General features: G+C 35.8%; 1 protein-coding gene across 3 annotated transcripts in view; it reads left to right on the top strand.

Annotated features, from left to right (window-relative positions):
• LOC149563329 (beta-mannosyltransferase-like protein) overlaps window positions 1-24,927 on the top strand; it is a 56,687-nt gene extending 31,760 nt beyond the window's left edge. The window contains exons 2-3 of one of the 3 annotated variants that reach the window (XM_089826677.1): window positions 23,267-23,389; window positions 24,291-24,927. In XM_089826677.1, the coding sequence (XP_089682803.1) occupies window positions 23,267-23,389; window positions 24,291-24,371 (204 nt within the window). In that variant the 3' untranslated portion in view covers window positions 24,372-24,927. Of the gene's footprint in view, window positions 1-23,266; window positions 23,813-24,290 lie in introns of those variants that run through there. The other 2 variants (XM_089826678.1, XM_089826679.1) reach the window with 2 other exon arrangements.
• The last annotated feature ends 1,734 nt before the right edge of the window (window positions 24,928-26,661 follow it).

Genomic DNA, 26,661 nt, shown 5'->3' with positions numbered 1-26,661 from the left:
AAAATTTGGGGTGTGGAGAAGATTATGGGATCGTCTAAGGCTGGTCTTGCTGCAGTGGCAGACTAGACAAATTCTGCTATTGGAACTAACATGATTAAAGATGCTACTGGAAGTTATGCAGAAAATTAATGTCATGTTTTAAGTGTGTTTTAATTTTAATGTTTGTAATAAATTTCTATGATGTGGTGGCATAAAGGGAGGAGTGATTTGATAAAGTCTCCAATTATAGTCACTTAGGACAAAGTGTGTTTACTTTTCAGTTGAGTTAGTTTTTTTGAAGTGTGGTTGCGTGTGTTTTAAATGATTAAGCCAGCTAAGGAATCATTGGTTACAGGAAGTTTCAAACAGTAGGAAGAGTTAGTGGCGAATTCTGATGCCCAACCGATCCTTCATGATTTGACAATGGTTTTCATTTCCTTGTTTTTTTGTATAGGCATTTCATTTTCCCGATCAAGGAGATGGGAAAGTATTTAAAAAGGCATATTTTGTAACCAAAGGGGATCAGATACAAAGAGGATAATAGAAAGTTTGAGTTTTGTTTATCTAATTTTTTGCGAGTTTTGAATTGAATGTGAACTTTTTCCTTATTTTCTTTCCAAAATTCAAAGCACTGAAAATCGTGAGAATAGGTTGATGATCTCATTGTAGAATAATGATCTATTCTGTTGGTTTAAAATCAAAAAGAAAGTTTTCGGATTGAAGTTTTACGAAGTTATTGTATGTAACTAAGTGCAGTTTTGAGAGTCGTAGCAGTCGATGGAAGATTTTAAAACTCTTTGCGATCTGTTTCTTAGGTCGTGGAGGAGTCACGTACCATATGTTTTTTCTTTTATTTGTTTTTATTGTTTCCTTTGGCTCTGTTTGTATCTGTGAGGAAGAAATCTATTGAACATGGTGAATATATTCATGTATTCACTGACATGTTTAAATGACATAACTGATATGTGATCGTGAGAAGAATCGGTTCGAATTGTGAAGTTGCAGATTTTGTTAATGATCAAAAATGTCATGATCGATAGTCGGGTTGAGCTCAAGTTTTAAATCCATGCAAGCAAAAAGGATGGTGTATATTCGAATATGAGTAAATGCTATTTGGTAATCAGTTTGTAGTCAGGTTGATGTTAAGTTTTCTTTACCTGAAGATGATCAAGTCATCTATGTATTTCAAATACATTGCAGAAGAGTCGGGTTGGTCTCAATTAAGTTGATATAGGAAAACAAAATGTGGCAACAAGAGGTCAAGACAGTTCTTGTCACATGACAGTTTATGAATTGATATGAAGTAAAGTAGTTGGATAGCAATCTGAGATAAGTTGTTTATCGATCTTGAAGGCGTATGAACCCCTTGATGCAAACTTAGTTGAGTGATTTATTTCCTCCTAAGTTTTCCAAGGCGAGGCTCTGCATCAGGTCTGCCTTGCCTAGAGGATTTTATGCATATTCATAACTTCAATTTTACCTCACTATCTATACTTTGAGTCTCAACCCGTATCCTTCATGTCCATTTGGGAAATAAATGAATTTGTTCACTCTCATGATGTCTCTCCTCACTTATGCTTGAGGGCAGGAATTGAGAGGTAGAGAAGATTTTAGAATCCTCTAAGGCTGGCAGATTCAGCCATGCTTAGAGGAATCTTCCTCTTTCACTTTGTACCATCATACAATTTCAAATTTATTCACTTGATTCCTTAAGCTCCTCCTCCATAGCAATTTCTCATTTTTTCAAATGTAAATAAGCCTTAAATCTTGTTTCAAATGTGATTTCACATCCAATTCAATCTGATTTGGGTTTAATCATGTCTGGTTTCATGCTTTATCTTCATCTTTCAATCTGATTTCATCTTTCTTCCAAGCTTTTGACCTCTAAGTGACGTTCATTTGCCCCTCTAATGACCTCAACGGCTTGCTCATAGGCAGATTTTAGGGGTACTGCAGGATTTTAGGCCACAAGGAGAGGACAAAATTTGAGGCAGGGAAAGGATTTTTGAATCCATAAGGGCAGGCAGGTTCCACCCTGCCTTGAGGATTGTTTCCCATGTAACTTGCTATCCCCAAACTTTGTAATTTTTGCCCTGTCTCTCAAGCTTTCTTAAGATGAACTAGCAAGGGATGTTTGTCTATTAGTTGAACCTTGGTTGAATTGAATTATAACGCCCTTATCTATCCATCGTAATCATGCACCCTTTGAAACTCAAAATCAGGGACTTGACCAATGTTGATTCTTTATTGGCTTTACTCAACATTTCCTAAAGCTCGGAGACTTGAAGGTTCCACCAATAATACCTAAGAACATTTAAAAGCATCTAAAACCACTAATCCTGCTGCTAAAGCAAAAAGAGGGGTTCCCTAATTGCAATAGGAGGATGGTGTGAAAACCTCACAACAAGTATGAGCCAGAATAAAGGTTGTGAGTAGGAGATTACCCAAAGTCTGTGGAAATGGTCTTGAATTGAGTGTAATAAGGCAGGAATTAGGTACATACAAAGTGGGTCAAAAGTGACTGAAATTGTAAAGGGATATAATTTCCTACACTACATTTAGCCCCAACCTTAGAGGGAGTATCAACTTTGACTTATGCTCTTGATAAAGTACAAAGAAGCAAACAATAGTTTTATGAAGACATCAAAGAGACAAGACAATATAAAGCTTGGCCAGGTGGTAGCCCCCAAGACTTAGGGTTTTATCAATCTGCAATATCAAGATAAAAGGCAAGTACAAAGTGAGCACTACGATCAACATTGGTAACATACATGGAGCATACAAAAACAAAAAGGCATGGCGTCTATGGCTTGTAAGATCTACATAAGCTTACTAGAAGCCATATCAAAACACAACGCATGAGCCCTAGGATCCTCAAATATTGTTGATGTGTGTTTTGTGACACTTGCCAACACAAAACGAAATACCAAGTATTCTACTCTCTCTTGAACGAGGAAACCTCCAATGCCAAACATGCTAGAGTGTGTGATCAACTAAAGCAACCCCAAGGTTCACAACACAAACATGAAGCTTTATGTTGGATATAGACTCAATGAATTGATGTGATATTGCTGTAAACCATGAGGGGCTTTCAACAATTGTTCTTGTACTTTATCAATTCTTTTCCCTTAAGCGACTAGAACTAGGATACTAAACTAATTCGGACTTCAAATAAAAGATAAAAAAGGACAAGGGTTTAGAGAAATATAATCTAATCATAAGGACAATGATAACAATGGATAATGCTTGCATAGGCAAATTCTGTATGGAACTACTTTCTACTTAAATAGAGACACAATACTATAGAAAGAGTGCAATTGTCTAAGGTAGCAAAAGATTTTCATATTGTACAGTGGTCCATCAAGTGCATTAATTAATTTGTCACTTGAGGTAAAAGTGATATTAGGTTCAAATTTAGGTTTAGGTTTAGGCTTCTCTTGCTTGAGACAACTTTCTTTCACATTCACAAGATGTTCAGTTTGGCTGGATTAGACACCAGTTTTAATATTTCTGTCATCATTAAACCCAACAACATTTATGGAATGGCAAGGCAAAGGATGCTGATAATTGTAGCTCATAAAGGTAAGTTAGAAGTTGAGTTCAAGTAGAACTCTACTTATCCACCTACCTATTTAAAGTAGTTACCTAAGAAGAAGAGTTCAAGTAGGACTCTACTTTAAGGAAGTAGATTTCAAGTAGGACTCTAGTTTATAGAAGTATACTTCAAGTAGGACTCTACTTTATGGAAGCAGAGTTCAAGTAGGACTACTTTTCCCAAATGCTATTATAAAAGGAAGCTAAGGGTTAAATAGAATTCAATAATCTTTCTCAAGAAGGACATTGAGAGAGAGAGAGAAAATCAGAGAAGCGATTTCTGATTTTCAGTAGGGCAAAAAGAAGAAAGTTTACAGCAGTTAACAACTAAGGAGAAGGTGGCAATACCAACTATATTCTAGGTTTGCTGTTTTGTTTGTAACTTTTTTCAGAGCCATTTTCCCATGTACTGGGAGCTCTTGTAAGTTTTGAAGTTATTTTCAATGATGAATTGCTTGAAGAGCATATGAACTGTGTTTTGCTTTTCTAAGTTTTCTAGCTGCTTTATTTTGTTAAACAAATTTAGTTGTGTAAATCTAGATCTAATCTATTTACCTAGATACTAGATTTAAAAAGTTAACATGGTATCGGAGCTGTAAGCTCTAAAAGAAAAGCATGAGACATTTATGGCAGCTAGCAGTCTTAGGTTTGAGGACATGCTAGATGGAGTTTCAAACTTCTTGACATGGAAGGCAAGAGTCATACTACTTCTCAAAGGGCAAAACTTGTGGGAGAATGTAGAAAAGGTTATTCCACTACAAACAAATCTTACACTTCAGGCTGTTAGGAATAAGGTGTTTCAACCTTGTATAATTCCTATTCTTATTATTATTTGTTTTGTAAATGTATTTTTGCAAATAATATGTAAATATGAGTGTACATGTCTAGTTGGCATGTTGATCACTTACATGTGTCGGCATCTTGAAGTGTGTGAAGGAGATCATGGCTGAAAAGGTTATGACGGATTCCTATGACGCGTAAGAGCTATTTAAGGAATGAGCTATGACAGATGTAAGAGCATCTTATGACATGGGGCCTTTTTGGGCGCCCAAGAATGAGTGGTTGGTGTGTGTAAGAGAATATGCGAAAAATAGGTTGGTATGATGGATTCCCTTACACTTCTTTTGTGACCGCTATTTTTGGCGGATTTTATGACAAGCTGTCATTACCTATTCAAGGGATGGATGCCCTTTTCTTGGTATTGCATGTACATGTGGCATTGTGCATGGTTCTTGGTGGTTAAGCCATGAAAAACGCCCAACTCCTTTGTGGGCATTTTGTTGGGTCTTAAGATGTTCATAAAAGTAGTATTGCATGTTGAAAATAAAAGAGAGAGGAAGAGAAGAGTGTGCAGGTACTGAGGTGCCGCTGAAGTCTTCTATTGTTGTTGTTAAACTTGCATTGCAAGTGTATTGTAAACTTGTGTTGAAGATAATACATTGTGCAGGTTTTGAAGGGGTGGGGTTGTTTTACCGAAAGGTTTTTCCCCACCGGCAAATCTTTGTGTTATGTGTTTCTTTCTCTATCTATTTTCTGTATGCATGGCTGGCTGCAATATTGTTGTTTATATGATATCGAATTTGCAAGTGTAAAAATTTTAAAAGGATTTGCACCATACTTTCCTTAAGAGATTAGTGTAGGAAGCTATTTCCGCACCTGAGTTTCCTTACACAGGCAACATAGGATGAGGACACTAAAGGACAAAGGGTCATTCTAGATGTTGTAAAAGATCACTTGATTCCACATATAGCAGAAAAGACGAAAGTGAAGGACATGTTTGATGCCTTAGTTGGTCTCTTTCAAAGTGACAATATAAACAGGAAGATGGTTTTGAAGAACAAGCTCCAAGAGTGTCACATGACCAAATCTGATAATGTTACTAGCTACCTTATGAGGATCACACAAATTTGTGATCAGCTTGCAGCAGTTGGAGAAAAGATCTTGGATGAAGAGTTGGTGAATGTAGCTCTAAATGGTTTCACCAAGTCATGGGAACCATTTGTGAAGGGAATTTGTGCTTGAGAAAACATTCTAGATTGGTAGAGGCTATGGGATGATTTTATTCAAGAGGAGACTCGTGAGGAGATTAGATCCAACAAGTAGGGAGGTGGTGATGAAAACTTGGCCTTCATCATCAAGACTAAGAAAAGCAAAGGGAAAGCTTTCACCAAAAAAGGTAATAATTATGGAGAAGGACATCATCCTAAAAAGAATAAAGACTTAAGTAAGATCAAGTGCTTTGTTTGCCATAAGCAAGGTCACTATGCTTCTCAATGTCCAGAGAAGAAGAAAGGCACATGAAAGACACAACTAGCAACTGCAGCAACAATGGAGACTCAATTGAGTGAATTTGCAACTAATTTTGAGAATGATTTTTCCTTTGTAGCCTACCTTTCTACTAGCACTATAGTTAGAAGTGCTTGGTATTTGGATAGTGGTGCCTCCCATCACATGACTGAAGCATGAGAGTTGTTCAGCCAACTTTATGAATATGAATCAAGGATCACTATGGAGCTTGGCAATGATGCCTTGTATACAGTTAAGGGACAAGGAATTGTACAGTTCCAACTTGAGTCAGGTGGATCAATTGATGCTCAGCAAGTGTTGTATGTACTTGGTCTAAAGAAGAAGTTGTACATCTCAGTTATGGAGGACAAAGGTTGCACAATTACCTTCCAAAAATGACGAGTGTTTATATACTCAAAGGGAGCCAATCCAGACACAACTGTGAGGATTGGATTCAAGGAAGGCAACTTATATATGCTACAAGGTAACTCCATTCAAGCATTGGTGCGTAACAATGAGAGCTTGTGTGAGTTGTGGCACAAGAGGATGGGGCACTTGCATCACAAAGCACTACCTATATTAAGAGAGATGGTCACTGGACTTCCAGAGTTTAGTCTGGAGCAAGAAGGCGTATGTAAAGGTTGTGCTCTTGGCAAAAATGTCGAAGCTTCATTTCCCAACAGTGAAACTCGATCCAACGAGATTTTGGATCTAATATATTCCGATGTTTGTGGGCCTATGTCAGTGGCATCAATGAATGGTGCATCCTATTATGTGACCTTTGTTGATGATTTCTCTAGGAAGCCCTGGATCTACTTCATAAGACCAAAGATGAGGCCTTCACTCTATTCAAGGAGTTCAAAGCTCAAGTGGAGAATCTGTTAGGGAAGAAGATCAAGTTGTTGAGATCAGACAATGGGGGTGATTATACATCAAATGAGTTTAGAGATTTTGGCAAGGATGCAGGAATCAAGAGGGAGAAAACAATTGCTTACAATCCGCAACAAATGGGGTTGCAGAGAGGAAGAATAGATCTACCATTGTTTGTAATGGCCATGATCCATGATTAGAGTTTGCCATTGTTTGTATGGGTAGAAGCATGCAACACAACCGAATATTTAGAAAACAGGAGCCCTCACAAGGTTTTAGAGGACAAGACCTCAGAGGAGGCATTCATAGGGATTAAACCGGAGATAGGACATCTTAGGATTTTTGGTTGTCTAGTCTATATTCATGTGCCTGCAGAGAAGAGGACAAAGTTGGAGCCCTTAGGTGAGAAGGGCATTCTTGTGGGATACAATGAAGAGTCAAAAGCCTATAGGGTCTTTATACCAAGACAATGGAGGACAATTGTGAGTAGGGATGTCAAGTTTGAAGAAAACTTGGCCTCCAAGAAATCTCATGATTCATCGATAGTTGTAGAGGATATTTTGCAAGAGGATTCAAAAGGTGAGAAGAGTTCACAAAATTTCTAGTGCAAAGGGCCAAACTTCAAGAGGGACAATTAAACCCTTCTGAATTAGTTAGGCTGCCTGAATGGTTTGAGCAGACCTTGAGATGTGTTCGGGAACATGTGAAGGCTCCCAAAACCACATTCCAGAAGTTTCCAACGTATATGGCCTTGATAACCAACGTCATAGACTCAAAGCCTTCTCGCTTTGAGGAAGCAACTAGCCAACAGGTGTAGAGATATGCCATGGTCAAGGAGCATAACTCCATAATGACGAATGATGTTTGCGAATGCGTGCAAAGACCAGCGGGGAAGTCAAAATAGTGAATTCTAGATGGTTGTTCAAAATCAAACATGCAACAAATGATAGTACGGAGAAGTATAAAGCAAGATTTGTAGCTAGAGGATTCTCTCAGAAAGAGCTAGTAGACTATGAGGAGACCTTTGCTTCTGTTGCTAGATACTCTTCTATTCGAGTTGTTATATCCATTACTTCAGAGTTAGGTTCGAGGATTCACTAGATGAATGTAAAGACAACATTGAAGAAGTATATATAGAGCAGCCACTGGGGTTTGAGGAAGAAAGACTTGTATGGACTCAAAAAAGCTCCGAGGCCAGGGTACTCCAAGATTGACAGCTATTTGCAGAGCATGGGGTTTACCAAGAGTGAGGTAGATTCCAACCTATACTTCATACTAGTTGGATTTGAGATCTTCATCTTGGTACTCTATGTGGATGACTTAATTCTTTCAAGGGAAGAGAAGTTGATTGTTGAGTGCAAGTCAAATTTGGTAATAGAATTTGAGATGAAGAACATCAGGTTGATGCATTACTTTTTGGGATATGAGGTTTGGAAAAGATTGAGAGAGATCTTTCTTGGACAAGGGAAGTATACACTGCAGATCCTTAAGAGGTTCGAGATGGAGAACAATAGATCAATCGCTACTGCAATGGCAACCAACTTGAAGAAGGTTGATTCTTCTAAGTTAGAATTGGTAGATTCTAGGCAATATAGGTAATTAATTGGCTCATTGATGTATCTCATCAACACTTGACCATACATTATTTTGTTGTAAAGTGTAAACACCTTGAGTCAATATATGGTAGAGCCAAGGCAGGTTCATTGGATCACAACAAAGCATGTGCTGAGATATTTGCAAGGCACAGGAGTATGGTTTGCAATACCTCTGTGGAGATGGGGTAAAGTTGCAAGGGTGTTATGATTCAGATTGGGCAAGGAGTGGTACAAATTAGAAGAGTACTTTCAGGTGTTGTTTCAGTTTAGGGTCAGCCATGATTTCCTGGTTCAACAGGAAGAAAACCTCAATAGCACTTAGTTAAGCTTTGCAAGTTGTGAAGCAATTTTGCTTCTTAAGTTGCTTACAAGTTTATTTGATCGGGACTTGGGGCCTACTTTGATTGTATTGTGACAATCAAAGTTGCATAAAACTCGCAAAGAATCCAGTGCTTCATGATAGGTCAAAACACATTGAGATCATATATCATTTCATCAGAGACAAGGTCTTGAAGGGAGCCATTAAGCTTCAGTATATTTTGACGAATGGACAAGTTGCAGACATACTCACCATACCCTTGGTAAAAGGGAATTTTGTGTTCTTTCGAGACAAGCTTGGAGTGGTGGTGAATACCTTTCTTGCTAAGAGGGAGTGTTGATAATTGTAGCTCATAAAGGTAAGTTAGAAGTAGAGTTCAAGTAGGAGTCTACTTTGAGGAAGTAGAGTCAAGTAGAACTTTACTTTATCCACCTAACTATTTTAAGCAGTCCCCTAAGAAGAAGATTTTAAGTAGGACTCTACTTTATGGAAGTAGACTTCAAGTAGGACAATACTTTTCCCAAATGCTATTATAAAACTAAGCTAAGGGTTAATTAGAATTCAATAATCTTTCTCAAGGACATTGAGAGAGAAAATCAAAGAAGGGATTTCCGATTTTCAGCAGGGCAAAAAGAAGAAAGTTTACAACAGTTAACAGCAAAGGAGAAGGTAGCAATACCAAGTTTATTCTAGGTTTTCTTTTTTGTTTGTAACTTGTTTTAGAGCTATTTTCCCATGTACTAGGAGCTCTTGTAATTTATGAAGTTATTTTGAATGATGAGCTGATTGAAGAGCATATGAACTGTGTTGAAGAGCTGATACTAGATTTAAGAAATTAATGAAGGACTGGTAAAAACTCGCAAGTTTCGATTCGGTGGTTCTATGGATCTATTCCCTTTATCATTCACACCATCCACCTTATGGAGTTATAATGAATCAGGTCTTGAATTTCATTTTAAGATTCATAAGTATGATGTTATTGATAAAACAACATCAGATTAAATGAAGGAGACAAAGGCTTCGAGGTGCTATGGAAGGAATAATAGAATGTAAGGACTTAAAAAGCTATGCAAAGTTACAATTCCTTGGTTTAGAAGTAAACTGAGCTACATTAGGAGGTGTTGAGGCTGCAACTTGAGTCACAATGTTATTAGAGGAATGAGTGTTTTATCTTAAAAATGTTCTTGTTTTGTTTCTTAAACCCTAGGCAAGTTTAAGGAGTCTCTTTAGATTTGTCAACTAGAGTCATAGATGAAGAACCTTTACATTGATTGACCAAAAGTCCAAAATTATGAAGTGACATGCACAAGTGTCTAAAGGATGGATATTTTATAAACACGGTCTTGTATCTAGTATGCGGTTGTAAATTAATACTTGAAACTCTTTGAACATCAACATTAGGAAGAGAATAGGAGTTATTTTTGATATTTACCGATAAAATCAGTCACTCTCCTCTGCACACCTTGTGTGTAATGCACTGAATCAGATAATGTTACTTGTGGCCTAATGTTATTTTGAGCCTATTGCAAAAAATGATTTACTTGTTGCTCAAAATTGTTGATTCAGTTATCAAGTGAAGAGCGAAACCAATCCAAGTTAGTTTTTCTCAAGGATCTAGGGAGCTTTTTTGCAAGAAGGGCATCCTAAAAAATGAGATCATTGCATAAAGCGGTAAATGTTGATACATGAGTATCATGACTACCTTACCCATTATATTTCTTAAAAAAAGGAGTATCTCTATGTTGTGTGATGGAAGTATTAAGAACAGAAATTGAACATGAGCTACTTGTACAATATGACAGGAGAGTTGTTTGGGATCAATTTTGCCCTAAGTTGGCCAATTGTTGTTTTAATGATGATGCATTTTGTGAAAATTGGTTTATGGTAGCATCGGTAGGTGAATTAGCTTGTGAAAATTTGGATTGTGATAGTGGATTTGAAGGGATATTATGGTAGGTATGTGGAATTTTATGGTAAACAAGAAGTGAAGATAGTTGATGGGTGTTTTGAGAAATAAAAGGGAAACTTGTTGAAGATGGCACATGATTATATTTATTGATAGGATTAGACCCATTACAATATGAATGGCATTACCATTTTGTGTAGTGATAGAAATGATAGAGGATGTGTATGCAAGAGTAGTAGGCATTGTTGTAGGTATCAGCATTAGTATCTCAACTTGATTTTTAGGAGCGATATGTCCAAGCACTTTCCTGTAGCTACCTCGGATCATACGCCTTTCATTCACTATGTGAGCTATGCCATGTAGAACATCAACATTATGTGAATCACCTTGTATAAAATTCCTTAGATTCTTGAACCAAGTGTTCCACAAATAACAACTTTTACAATTTAATTTTTTTTATCCAAACAATTGCCACAATAACTGAAACAAACGATTATTCTCATCAACATAATAACTAAAGATTTACGTGGAAATCCAATGTTGGAGAAAACCACGGCAAATAAATGCTTTTATATAAACTTTGTTCTTTTACAATGTTTTGTAGGCTCCAACCTCTATATTTATGAGCACCAACTCACTGGAAGCTCCAACTCCCACACTTCGTAGGCACCGACCTATAGGAAGCTGCAACTCCCTCTGCTTGTCTTCGTGAGCACCGACCCACTGCACTGAAACTTCCTTTCACCTTGGTGATGTTTCTTACTCGACCGATGATGGACATTTTGCTTGCACTATTTCTCATCTTAAATCTGATACTTATGTTTGTATATTTTCTTTTGGTTCAACACATACACACTTTTCTCCCTTCCTTTATATTTTTGCACTGGCTTCTCATATTTATTTCAACTCCTTTCTTATATAAATACATATCAGATATAAGAAATCTGGACTACACTCTCTTTTATTACTATATCATTTGATATATATTATTCTAACTCTACACTTTTACAACTGCATTTCAAACCTCTATTTATGTGTCACGTATGTCCCTTCTATATCATTCCAACTATTTACTTTCACTGTCTGCTCTGATATGCTTGCTCTGCTTTCTTCACATCATTACCTTATGTTTTTGCAATTGAAATATTCTTTTATTTATATCTTTTCATTCACACAAGAGTTGCGTCTCTTACTAGAGGACATGTCTTTTCAACCAATTCACACCTTTTTATTTCAAATATCTTTACTATACTTGTAACTGTTTTGAATATTCTCCTTTATTAAATGCACCTTGATTTATATTAAAATCTATATATGCCGTCAATATGTATGCTGATTTATAATCACAATGCTTATATTTTCATCACCGTCTTTCCAACTATCGAGCCATTTTAAAGTCAGTCCATAGTTCTTTATAACTTATTGCCGCTTTCTCTCAGATTCGATTATAATTGTCTCCATCTACACTATATCATTTAATCAATAACCGATACACATACTCGAACTTCAATTGCTGACTTGTGATAGGACACCAGTGAACCTCCTTGTTGTTTTACATGCTTGATCTCTCCTCCATGTATTCAAGATGACATGGACCTTATTCAACTGTCTGATATGTTCATAATATACACTTGCCGTTGATACCAATGTATGACTTGGCAAGGCCAACAACGCCGCTGATTTGTAACTCACTATACGTATGCATGTTGCCCTTCCTTTGACTGTAGTCATTGTCGGATTCTATAGTTGTTTATAATATCGCTAATGTACCCTTCACCAATATTGTTTCTGGTCTCACATAATTCCTAGGCTTCTCCCATGACATCCTTATAACGTTTATTTCCTTTCTATTTTATTGGGCTCATTTGCTATATGATTATCGCTGCATACTTCTACGCATATTTGATCGTATTGGGTGGTTGCTGTTCCATATCTCATACAGTATGTTGACTTTTGTAGAACATATGGTTTCAACCTATATGTCTTGGTGAAGTAATTTATGCTAGACAAACTGAATTGTTAACCTGCATAGAGATGACATCATACTCGATACTCTGTTTTGTTTAAATATATTTGGTGTCCCCTATCCCTGCTGTAAATCTTCAATTTCATTTCTTTCTTGTCAGAATTTATTTGGCTTCTGTTCATTGTTGCCACTGCATGCAAACTTTAGTATCTTCTCATACAGATTGCTCCTTTGATATATTATAAAACTTAAAAGTCTTCTGCTTCCAGTGAAACTGGAAATCACTTCCAATAAAATTGCTAATTAAGAAATAGTTTGAAGTTGCTGTCTTGGATGTAACTTGCTTAATTTTTTCTTTTAGAATTGATTTAATTGATGAATACAATCTTAATTATAATCGCTGCCATCATAGGATTTTTACCGCTGCTATGTAAACACTCACCGTCTAATTCCTTTACTGAATCATTAATTTATCTGTATAAACTGCTTGTATTGCAAAATCACTCACCATTTACTGGTCATTGCCTTGACGATTTAGTCATAAGTTTATGCTATGACTTAGTCATTCCCATCTATATACTTGTGTAAATTTGCCTTTTTCTGAATGAAATAAAATATGCATTCCTTTGAATGCAATGACAGAGATATATGATTGTCACAACTCTTTGTATTATAGTTGCTTGACATCTAGTCAACTTTCTCCAATATGAGGTTGGCTTACTTGTCAATCATCAAATATGATTAATTATCACAACTCCTTGCTTATTACTAGAGAAACATATTTATGTTTTTAATTTAAAAATGTCTTCTCTCTTGTCAACAATCTTATCCATATACATCTTTCAGACATGTCTTTTGCATTTCGTCCCTTTGACATTGATGACGCTTATTGTTCATACTTAACAAATTCCTTTGACATCAATGACAATAATTCCATCACAACAAAGGAAAACTATAGGTAAAGATAGGGAAATTGGTTTACGCTTTTAATGAATTGGTTTATCTCCCAAAAAAGTTATGGTAAATGTGAATTCAAATGATAATAATGCAATCAATTAACCAATTAATTAAATAAATTGTAATGACAGCAATGATGTAATTGATTAAACTATATGATATGGCACCATTATGATAAATTTACCACTTTCAAGCAATTTGAGATACCTATCTTATGATTAATTGATGAATGCAATAGATCTAAAAAATGAATACACTAATGAACTAAATCTGAAAAACTGATGCAAATAAATCAGATCTGAACATCCAAATCAGGATGCCTAAGAATGTAAACTAGGATGTCAACTGTTCACACAAGATCATTGGGGAACATTGAACAAAGTTCAACTTTAGTTCTAAAAGGAGAGCTGATCACTTTAATCGATGGTTTCCTTTTTGAGATGTATTTGAATTCAATTGGACATGCAGTGAAATGAAATTGACAACTTCCAGCAATAAGAGTGAAATACAGAACCAGAAATCAGCTTAGTATCTCAAGTTCGGAAAGATGAGAAACAGAAGAACTTGTAGCTGCAATCTTGGCTGGGAAATTTCTTACAAGGATAGAGCATACCCTAGTCTGACGGTTTCGAAATCAATAGTAAGTTCTTGATTCCAGATTAGGAGGTTCTGTAGCTGTCTCTCTGAAAATCACCCAAAAAGTGCCAGACATGAGTGGAGGATGCCCTAGTCTAGATGGTTTTGCCTATTCAAAGACAGATCATCTAGTGCTATCTGCTATGCACACCTGTAGCACTCTTCATGATTGGATCTGAACATTTGCACATGAAATTGGGGAAAAATGGTTGTTTTGTATAGAGGCTTCATGTTGGTGTTCCCACCTGCAACGCAATAAGTAATTTTGTTTCTGAATGTTATTTCAGTTCTAGATGGTGGAAATTGATTGCTTGAAAATCTGAGAATGTTTTGTGTTAGCTGAGTAATCAAACTTGCATAGTGACTTTTCATGCACACTTTTCAGTAGAATCTGTTGTGTTCATGGACTTAACTGGGCTCTTAGGTTGCAGCAGCATGTAACTTCCAAATTGTTGGGATCAACATTTTGTGTATCGAGTTTATAATCCTAAGACCCAGGTTGGTATTTCGCAAATCAAAATGTTAGCTTTGATAATATAGAAATGCCATTGGTTGAGATTCAAATGAATAATCATAAGAGACTTGACAGACTGAGAGTGCTTAGATGTAAAATTGAAGTAGTTCATGCCTAGATACTCTTTCTTGTTGCCGATTTTGCAAAATTATATGTACAAATATAATCTTGGATAAAACACATTTGACAACTTTTATACTGCTTAGAGCTTAATTGTTTCAACTCTTTGGTAGGATAAACAAACAAACTACACTTATAGTTTCTATTTTAAATTTCAAATTACATTTACACCTCATACATCTTGAATTTTGACTTTACTTGCAATCTCTCTTGTTTTCTCCTAATTCTTTCCAAGATACCTCTTCTATTTCAGCTTCTTTCTTTTGAGTTCTTGAAACAGCAATGATTTTTCCCGAAAGATTTAAAGGTTATCCCCAAAATCTCAAAGCTTGTGATTTTATGTTTTACTTACTATTTTAATATTTATTTTTATCCTCTTTATTTTCAATGTTCTATGAGAAAATTATTTCAGACTTGAGGAGGAATATATGAGAAGCTATATAACATATTTTAAGAGGAGATTGTGGACGTATTGTGGCAAACTTATAACAAGTTATAGCAGATTTATGGAAGAGATTATTTCAGTTTGGAAGAGAGATTAACACAACAAAAGTTGTGAAGAAATAGGCTATCCACAATCTGTTGTAGAAGCGACATTGATAAGGTGGAAATTTGAATGAGGAGTTGATACCTCTAGTGAGTTGGTACTCTTGAGTTGAATAATGGGTTGGTACCTCTAGTGAGTTGGCGCCCATGAATTGAATGAGGGGTTGGCGACCAGAATTTGTAAAAACAAATTAATACAAAGCAAATTTTTGCTGCGGTTTTCTCCTGTAAGGGTTTCACATAAACATTGTTGTTGTGGTTATATTGCTTATTGTTTTTCTCTCATATTTATAAATTAAGCATAGTTGAATAATTAATTCGAAAATGGTTAAAAGGAATTTATTATACTGATTCTTTACCCCCCTCTTAGTATAACTGTGTGCTCATGAGTATAGTGTTTATTTTTATTTATATGCAACTGTATATGACGTGAACTAACAAAAGTATTTATTTTTCTATGTTGCCAAATAGTACATATTTATCTAGTTCTCAATTTTTTATTTAGAGTTTTCAATTTTAGAAGTTAAATTTTCAACCATGACAGAGTGTTTCTTATAATTAATACCCAAATAAGGGCTCAGAGAAAAATGACAAGGCCACCTGTAAAAAGTAGGTAATGTTTCATAACAGACTGAACTACCAGTTTGTGGTCCATCATACAATTTTCAGACAAAGTTCTATGCTTTTTAATTTTATCAGCATTTTTATAACATGTAATCTTACTTTTTGTTCGTAAAACATAAGGATTGATTTGACGCTATGTTCCACTTAGTTTCTGGGACGGGGACATTTTGGGGGACGAGGATGTGTTTCCTATACGGCTATAGGTTGAAGCGAAAATTTAGGGATGGGACCTCAGGGGAAGGTGATAAAAAACATAGGGGATTTCTTTATATATAGAGATAAAATTCAGATATGCATATCATAACATTGATAAATCATTCACCATAGACATGTTAGAAGATCAATACATGGAAAATTATCAAATGACAAATGCTAAGTACTTTCATTATAACAATATCACATACATATCACAAAAATCAAAATGCCCAAAGGCTCCAAGTATCATGCGTGAAATCAAAATGACATTAAGAGAAGTCCAACTCAAATAGTAAATAGTAAATACTAAATGCAATCTTTCCTCACTGCTGCTGCTCTATGGTTTTTTCTTCCTCTTAGCAAAATAGGTAGAAGAGTTAGTATTTTAGCGTTTCAATTAACCAAATAGGGTTTGCATTTTTTAATTATGTCTTTAAGATTGTGTGGGGCCCGTGTTGACAGAATTTTTTTTTTTTTTGGGGGTGCTCTGACATTACCAGATCGACTAGAAAAAAGGGGACAACCAGCAGTATCAGAGATGGATGAAGGATGACAATGCTGTCTCGAGTACTGTTGGCCATCCCCAAGTTTCCTGCAAAACAATTTTGGCCATTTCAAGGACATCTCTGAATTTGAAAAAAAAGGAATAGTTTTGGGATAGTGAAAATCTGTCTCCGCATCCCCGTTTTGTCCTTGAAACAAGTACAACCCCAAAATCACAAGGGACGCATCCCCGTGGAACACAAGTTGCCTATATCATATTTGCCTCAACTATAGTTTGCAAACTCACCAGGTACTTCTCAAGTTGCCGAGTACTCTCCATTTTTTGTTGTTGTGCTAACTATTGCATTTTATAGGCACAAAAATCTAGGGGTAAAATCTTGATGCAGGTAGGCAAGAGCCTACAACACAATGGTAAATTGTGAGCCTCTTATTCGAGAGGTCTTGGGTTCAAATCTACTCAAGTTTAATATATAATAATAATATTAATTAATCACGACACAAAAAATAATAAATCTTTGCTTCATCCTCTTATCGATAAAAAAAATGTTGATGCTAGTAAAATGCTGGTTAAATGTGTTTTTCACATGCTGTTTTTTTGCTCCAAAACCATGCATTTTCTCTTTCAAGATGTCAATTTTTAATTTAATACATTTTGTAATTGACTTTTACAAATAAAATATGTTTCTTTAAGATAATTTACTATTTAGTTCTTTCTAAGTTGAGTTTTTGCAGAGTTTGCTTTGGGTCTTTATTGAGTTGAAATTTTGTGCTTTTCAAAGTACTCTTCGAGTCCAAGTTTGCAAACTATGGTCTCAACATTATTTTATCATTTCTTATAGGACATAGAGCTCTTTACTATCACTTTCCTAGAGCATCCATTCTAGCAAAGTTGTAATTGAAATACAATAAAGTATTGTCAAAGTCAAATCATTTTTTTTTCATGGGTAAACCTACTCTTTATCATTTACCCTTTCTAATGCTCCTCGCGTTGCCTATTCGTTATTAAGGAAGGGATATTGGTTACCTGATGGATCCATTAAGGGTTTAACTTTGTTATGTAACAGTGGAAAGATCTGTGGCTGACTTCATGCCAAAATGGTATTCTATTGATGATTTTTATATCCCAAAATCAAAGAAATCGATGCCTTGTTGAGAAAACCACACAATATGGAGAATTTGGGATTTGGATGGATATTACCCACACTTCTCACCTTAGTTCATTCCCATGGCCAATGATATTACCCACACTTCTCAGCTAGTTTATAAAACCTAGATTATATTGATGTTTACCAGCAACTTTGATATCCCATCATTATGCTTTAAACTTTACTATTGGCCCCTAAAGCGACAAATCCTGATATGTTCTACTCGAATCTAGCAAACCCATAAAAATTCTGTGCCATTCATGCATTTACATGGATAACCCAGTTGCATGAATTTGACCCATAATAAAAGATAAGATGAAAATTGTATTTAAATAAATGCTCTATAGAATGTTGGTATTACATCTGATTGGAGTAGAACAACTCCGATAAATATAAGAACAATGATTGACTAGTTCTAACAATAAAATGTAACTTTACTTCTAAGTTTGCAACAATGCTATAACATAAATCTATAATAGCTCGTTTAGGGATCTGCAATAACTCACTGCACATCACATAGACGTGATTAAGATGAGTTGTGTTACTATGATAGGTCTAATATCATTGGTCTGTCTCCCACGACAATTGTAAGTGTTGCGCCAACTTTATATTGCTAACAAACAATTATTAAAGCACAAATTGTAATAACGCCTACCAGTTTGTTTGACATTTCGTCAAACACTTTGCATGCAAAGACTTTACCTGCCGTTCTTTGTTTCAATTTGTATTGTTTTGAATTTCATATGCTGCAAATGGTGTTTGGAATAGTTCTAATGATACAAATTTGACTGGTAAGGTAATAGAGACAAAATGCTACTTTGTTTACAACTTTCTTATGCATGAGTGACTGAAATGAGTTTCACAATGACTGACATATTGTCAACCACTGCTCATGCATTCTAGGAAAATCAAATGACTATCTACAGCCAAGGGCATTTTGACAAACATGTGGCATGCAGTGTTCACTATATGAGATTTTTACAAATTATTACAGCAATACCAAGCTCAAGATCGCTGCATTTAATATATCACCAAATAGATTAGAATTTACAATGAATGGAAAGAACCTGTGGTCTCCTAACAATGTCTGATCTGTAGTAAATTGTACAGCATCTTCATGCCGTGGTACTCCTAAACCCTTGTAGCAGCAGCCACAACATTGGTTTGCAGGCTCAAATTGCAGGTACCTGATTTTTGCAGATTGTAATGACACTTTTCAGCAGTAGTTTCAATTCTCTAGCTGCAAAGCAGTGTCCTTGCCACCAAACGCTGTATGTAGATATCTATGTGCAGAACTTGAACCTCTTTGATAGCAATTAAATTCACCACAACTTCTCAGCTCAATAGCTTCTTCCCATCCACCATCAGCACAGTAAAGGAAGATGCTAACAAACTCACGAAAAAACAATTCACTTCTCAGCCAGTGAGAAACAGTAGAGTAGTCACAATTTCAGATCCAATCCATTATACATCCGCAATGGATGGAAATTCACAGCTCAGAAACCCTCACAAGAGATAATCAAAAGCAAAATAGGCAATTAGATGATCTATTTGCTTCATGAAGCCACCTTTTATAATGCACTTGGCTTCACCAACACACCAGTAATTAGAAGCTTCTATTAAATTCTTTTATTAAATAGCTTTTCTAACACATGGCTTCATGAAGACGCTTTTCACTTAAGAGGCTTCAACTTTTAAATGTAACAACTACTTGCACCTTTATATTTAATAATTGACTTAGGCTTATAATTAATTATTAAATGACCCTTTCCAATGATGACTCAACCCTCAACTTATAAAGTTAAATTATAACTTTATATTAAGCCATTTAATGATTTAATAATAATTTGTCCACTAAAATAATAATAACTCCCAAAATACTTATACTTTAAATATGCTGTCTGAAACATGAGTCACTCCTATTATTTCCCCATGTGACGAAATGCACTTTCAAAAAATAGAAAGGGTCCCTCTCAATCAACACTTGACTTGCCATAAATAGTAGATGGATGAAACTAAGCCCAAACGAAGTCCAATCAGAGTCAAACGAAGACCAAACTGGAACATATTGAATTGTGAAGAAGACAAGACCCTCCCATATCCAAGACTCCGCGTCAGAAGACCCTCTATCCACCATAATTAGCCTATGAGGATCGCAATGATAGGCTAATCCCTCAAACTCTAATGGTGGTAGAAATGGGAACATTACACAAATGACCTTCACACGAGAATCGCTCCTTTGACCATTGGGTTTTTAGTCCTTTGGCATGTGAGATCTTTAGGATATTTGTCCTTTGACCTCCTATGAATTTGAGGGTTTCCATTCATAAGTTTTGTGCTTGATTGCTAGGGTTCAGAACAACATTGATTAGGGTTTGCCATAGTAGTTATATTAACAATATTGATAGGCTTCCACATGTAGTTAAATTGCTTGTTGATACATTATAATATTTCAGAGTCTAAAGGGCTTCTTTCTTTGAGACCCATTTTAACATTCCTTCGAGCTTGTCCTATGCTCCAATTCACCAATTGGGAGTGCAAAACAAGCCATTGAAAAATCCAACTTAACATTGCGTTCTTATTGAACACTGACTTAACATTCCTTCGAGCTTGTCCTATGCTCCAATTCACCAACCGTAATGCAATACGGCAATTGGGAGTGCAAAACAAGCCATTGAAAAATCCAACTTAACATTGCGTTCTTATTGATATCATTCTCCAACTATGCCAAACAAGTAGTGAGTCACATATCAATATTATCAAGCTTTCAATAACCAAATCATTATGTAGAATGTTTATCAACTTTCCAAGATTAATTCAAATTTACTGATGCAGGTATGAGTGTGAGAACTCAGTATGTGGGTACATGCAGATTTGTTTTGGGGGTTTGGGTGTGTGTGCGTGTCTATAAAGAAACAAAAACACTTATTAATGATTTTTTAAGTCACTTTTTCTGACTGGCTTGTGGATGTGCTTTGGATGCACATCTAGGATGCATCCAAGTCCGCATTGTGAGGGTGTATCTGAACCACGCCAAATCTGGACACGGTTCACACTTCCAAGATGCAAATCCGGTAACTAAGTATTAATCTATAAGATCATGCCAAGTATGATGTCAAGCTTGATTGCATTTATGGATAGCTCTAAATGCAGTTGTAAGCTTTGTGATGTTTCAAAGATGGATTTCAAGACCATGGAATCTATGATATATTGGACATGCCTTTTGGATTCCTAATGCATCTTCCATATTTATGCATATCATGAATGATTTAAAAAAACCCATATTAGCAAATTTGATATTGACCAGTAAATGCATAAAATTCCTGACAAATTTGTGGATCTTCATAATTGCCATCCTTTTGGTTACTAATGTCTACTACACATCCATAACCTACGGTGAATGGAAATGTTTCTTCATCGATTTTTAGCTTGATCTGATTGTTGAAGTCTTGCAGTAACTAACAGTGGTGAAATGTCTTTCCTTGACTGCACTTTACAGGATGGTGTTTGGCCGTTCTTGCAAACAATTGCTAAAGGGAACTTACTCATCCTCCTAAGATAGAAATATTGAGGCACACAAGACTTGCAACACCTTTAATGGTTGGTTTATTCTTTTCTAGCCTTTTGTGTTGAGGCAGGTTCAGGATTACATGTCGATGCCTTCCACTGTAAAGCTTTGATTATATCAAGTTATGAACTATTACAGGTACCTTTTTGCCCACGGCAATCTGTTTCCATGGACTTTATCACTGAGCTTTCTTTACAATAAATGGCAGCATGATTGCATAGTTGTGGTTATATATTGGTTAACCAAAATCAAAATCTTTTAATGTGCCCCACCCACATATACTCGGCAAACCTTGGGCTTAGTTCTTTAATCACATTTGGAACAATGTTGGGTTGCTTCACTCCATTTCAGATCACTACTCATGCTTCTTGAGATGCTTTTAGGATAACCATCAAAATTTTTGTGTTGTCACTAGTCTTCTCGCTTCCATATTTCTATTTCATCTGCAGGATGACGAGCAGATTCAAGGTGTCAATCCTGCATTAGTCCATGCCCTTTTTATTTGTAATCAGATTGAAGCTTCATTTTTGGTGCAAATTTGGTCAAACTTCACACAAAAAATTCAGATAGTTTGTGGGAAATTCAATATAGAAAAAAACTCATGCAACCATGGAGAGTTAACAATATCTAAATCTAATTCAAGAGTTCATCTCAAGGAGAGATGAAGGGCAAGCTCTCTTTCCCTACAAAACTCATTTCCATAAGATTCAAACACATTGAAAAGGAGAACAACACATAAGCCCTCAACAACTGAAATCACAAATCACGATACCATACTCCATATTTTAAAATGTCATACAACACAATACCCAACTTTTCAAAACAAAACATTATCCTCAAAATCCTCAAACAAGACAAATTAATCATCTTCAAAGTTAGCCAACCTCTTCAAGCACTTAAAGATTTGATTAAAAATTGAAAGCTATATTCACCATTATCTTCTTCATTCCCACTCTCAGCTTCTTCCACAAAGTTCCAGACCTTCTCACCTTTCTCTCTCCATCTCCAAAATAAACTTCCCAAAAGTCCCCTCTAACAAGGCATTTTGTAATTGATATTGAGCATCTCCTTTCCAAGTTGCAAATTGTGTTTGGCTTTACCTAAATAAATAGAGGTTCCCAAACAATCATTGCAAGTTGAAGCCATCCAATATAGAACACCTTACACTATACCATTCTCAAAGAAGTTGGGCACAATGCCTTTTACCTCATATTCCAACTCTACTTACATCAATGCTATTGTCTCACTTGGAGGGTTTGATCACACATCTCAAGTCTAGCAGTCCTTTTTTTCAATAGCCGTTGGCAGTAGAGAATTTATGTGATGTTCAAGTCACACCACTTAGAAGGGGGAAACAGAACTCTATGATGCAGGTCAATTGGCTCTCCAAGTCAGCATTTCGACAATAGTTGCCAAATTACATATAGGTATTTGGGATGATTTCCTTCAAGAAAGGGATAAATGATGAGGAAATCGATGATAATTAGTGTGTTAACTGTAATGATTTCCTTCAAAGGCTAGATAGAAGCAAATAGGAAATGGAGGTACATAGTTTGAAGTTGGAAACATAAGTTGCTTTACAAGATTTTTAGCCTGCAAATACAGGATTCTAATTATGTAAATAGGGATTTGGAAATATAAATCATATAATGAAACTCAAGTAGTTTATTATTGAAAAGAATTGAATATGTATTGGTGTTGCACAGTTACACATGCTTGCATGTATTGTGGTATTGTCATTTTTTCTGTACTTCTTTGTTCTGGAGGTTCTATTGCATCTGTTTATTTCTTTCTAGTTCTATGTAATTATTTCTCTCACTACTTAGAGAAAGAGAGATGCTAATGGACAAATTATAAGTCTTAATAGGAATGGACTGCCATCTTTGTTATCCACGAGATTTTCATGATGTAAATGGTCTAATATTTGTGTTTTTTCATGTAGGCTGAAATTGCAAGACAAGAAGCAAGATTAAAAATTGAGAGGGAAGATCTAGAAAAAGAGAAAAGTGTCCTGATGGGTACTGCATCAACTCAAGATAATCTAGATGGTGCCTTGGAAATTACTGTAAGTGGAGAAAAGTATCGTTGCCTAAGATTCTCTAAAGCTAAAAAGTAACATCTCAAGCTTTAGGATGGTCAGCTTAGCATTGTCTTGTAAAGTTAAAAAGTTGATTTGTTCATTATATTGGCAAAATAATCTCATTTACATTCCTTTAATCTCTTCAATTCAGGCCACCTTTCCCTTATGTATAAGCAGAAGGAAAATAGATTATATTGCTCCAATGATTTCTCTCTTGTAAATTTGGGACTGGGGAATCTGTATTTCTAACTTGGTTCCTGGTCATGGACCTATCCAGCTTTTAACTAAATTAAATTCACCCAATTTCTAATTTTTAAAGACGTCTGACTAACAGTTGAAGATACAACATACCACGAGGATGTACCAACGTATATTGATTAAATTATGTGATGGTATATTTTTGGGATATGTCCCTGGCTTCTGCTTTGAGATAGAAAAGTACGAGTAGTCTAGGAACATAACTTAAGCATGGAGCCATGTAACCAAATGCAAACAAAAGTTGTTAACAGTAATCAGCCCTTTTAAAAGGAAAATGCTTGCAAGGTTTGGATCTTTTGACTTAAAAATAGTCTATCTTCAATGCTAGAAAGTTGTATAAACCAGTTGACAGAGTGAAACACTATAAATTTCATAGATAATCAATGCTTTGATAATTTCAATCTTCTTTTAGATCTCCAGAGCTGTGCAGTCATGGGCCTAAGCTAGAGTTATGTTGGATGGCTGTGTCAGAATTTACTCAATTGCAGGAAATCCTGTTCATTTCCTCATATCTTAATGTAACATTATTTGATTGCAGGAAAAGCCTGTTCAGTCCCTCATATTTTATTGTAATTTTTTACTTGTAAGATGGGAAGCATGTCAATTAATTATTTGCATTTAAACACAGATTTTCATGGGAAATATCAGCATGCTTACATTTTTAGAGAACAGCTGCATTAATGACTGCTGCACAAGCATACCTTCATGAAGAACTCAATTGCAGCCTTTTGCATGTGGCCTGCCTTAATGATGAAAGCTATACGATGGTACTGAATTTACTATAGTTTTTGAAAGTAATATCATCAAATGAGAGATTTGCTCCTCCTGACTTTCATGTACCAGTAATTGGAAGGCAGTTGACTGTAGGTAGTTACGATTAAGCCAATATACTTGTTGAAAATTTAAGCAGATATTCTCATTACTTAAAGTAGTTTATAATAGGAGATAGCCCTACAATCAATTCTTTCTGCTGTGGGTTTCAACTGAAGTTATGTCTGAAGCCGTATGCCTTCACTTTTTGGAGAACACCATTGAAATACTTTCTGCTTAATTTTTAATATCCTGTCATCATGGATTAGTCAGAAAATTGCACTGCTGCATTAATTTTCTTTTCACTAATACAGATCGATTGGATTTGCTTCACCTTGAAGGTGAAACATTATTGGAGGTATTAAAACAATTATTTGGATTTCCTAGTGCACACTGAAGTTTGCAGAAAGCTAATGCTTGTAATATTTATCAAGTCTATTTTGTGGGTACCGCAATTTGTGTATTGCTGTATGATACTATCAAGTTAGAATTTGAGTGTTGTTCTTTCTTGTTTAGAAGCTATCATTATTAAGATGACCATAGTAGCAATTCTTATCATTGTTACTTATCAGAAATGCTCTAACAATTCTGGCTTATAATACATGCTGGATTAATTAATGTCAATAAATTATCTATTGCTATCATCTTAAAGTCATCATCATTAACTGAAATCTGCTGACAAAACACGGTTTTTCGAAGGGATTTTTCATGCTAGTTTTTGGGAAACCAATGCTTATTTTTGCATGACGAGTAATGAAAAAAATACTGTAAATTTAGTTTGAATTATCTTTATTCTTTGCTACTAAGATTTATAAAATTGTCAAATTTGGCACCCAGTAAACTCTTTGAACAAGACGCTTGTAAACTCATGTTATTCAGGACAAAATGTGAATAAAAAATTGCATAAATCTAGCAAAAATAATTTAGTTTTTGATATTAAAAGCAGCCAAAACAAGGGGGCTTTCCGATTACAAAAACCAGGCCTAACGCTAGGTTAATGGGCCATTACCAACACATAGGCATCACCACAACTGCTGACTAGAAAAGAAAACAACTTATCACAAAGCACAAAGGCTTTGGCCTAGACATAAAGGGCAAACCTCATGCCACAAAACAAGAAGGGCAAGAGTTCTTTCTATGCCATTAGATAGTTGTCCTAGCGATGATGTCTTTAGGCTCCCCAACAAAGGAGATGATCAACATGTGACCGTAGTGTTTTAGGAGCTAAGTAGCATAAGAAAAAGCTTGGTGCGGTGCATTAGCAAAAGTAGAGGGAGCAAATAAATCTTAGCTAGGAGGCATTGAACCAACAATTTGGGGGCAGCAAGAAGGGTTGCATTAGGAGCAAGATTTGGAACAACTTGGTTTTGATCAGTAATAGTGGCACTATCAATATTCTCCATATAGATTTCTAGTTTGTCAACAACTTGTGAATCCTCAAAGCAACCTAGACAGTCAAATGATCATTACTTGCAACCTTCCACCAAGTAGCAACACCTTTGCGGTGGAAGATATCACAGTTAGAAGCTATGTGACCAGTAGAGAAGTGCCGACAACAGTAGGGAAGCCCATCATAATCCAATGCTTGGGTCCATTGCCTTTCCCTAACCATGAGCAACACGTCCGCACAAAGCGATTGAGAGACGTCCATATCAATAAAAATATGGGTGAAAGTAGAATGACCCAAAGTCTTTGTGGTTTCATCCACCTTCATGAATGACCAAAGGAGTTCCCAATGGCCTCAATGCAAGACATCTCCCAGAAATGAAGTGGGAGATTTGAAAGGCTAACCCACACTAATTGCTCATTAAGTGGTTTAGTGAGTGGGTTGAAAGAGAGTATCTAGGGTTTGGGAGAATGAGAATGATTTCCCCAAACCCATAACTTGTTCACAATCAAATTACAATCTCTAGAAGAAGAAAAAGAACCCATAAAGAATCCCTTATCACAAGGGTAGAGCTCAATGTCACTTGAAACAAGAGGTCTCCATGAGTTTGTAACCCAACAATATAGATTCAGGGGAGGGGCCAAAGGCAAGAAAATCTACCAACCAGGCATGACATTGGTAAAGTCTACATCATCTACCACTTCAGGACCACAAATGACCATATGTGAGGTCCGGGCACAAGAAAATGGGGTAGGCTTTCACATTAGATGGGTTGGTAGCAACAATTTTAGGAGCAAGAGCA

The sequence above is a fragment of the Cupressus sempervirens genome, chromosome 4 (genome assembly GCF_028749045.1).
Source record: "Cupressus sempervirens isolate cs-2001-9-10 chromosome 4, ASM2874904v1, whole genome shotgun sequence".
NCBI classification, from domain to species: domain Eukaryota; kingdom Viridiplantae; phylum Streptophyta; class Pinopsida; order Cupressales; family Cupressaceae; genus Cupressus; species Cupressus sempervirens.
This window is presented reverse-complemented; position numbering and strand designations above follow the sequence as displayed.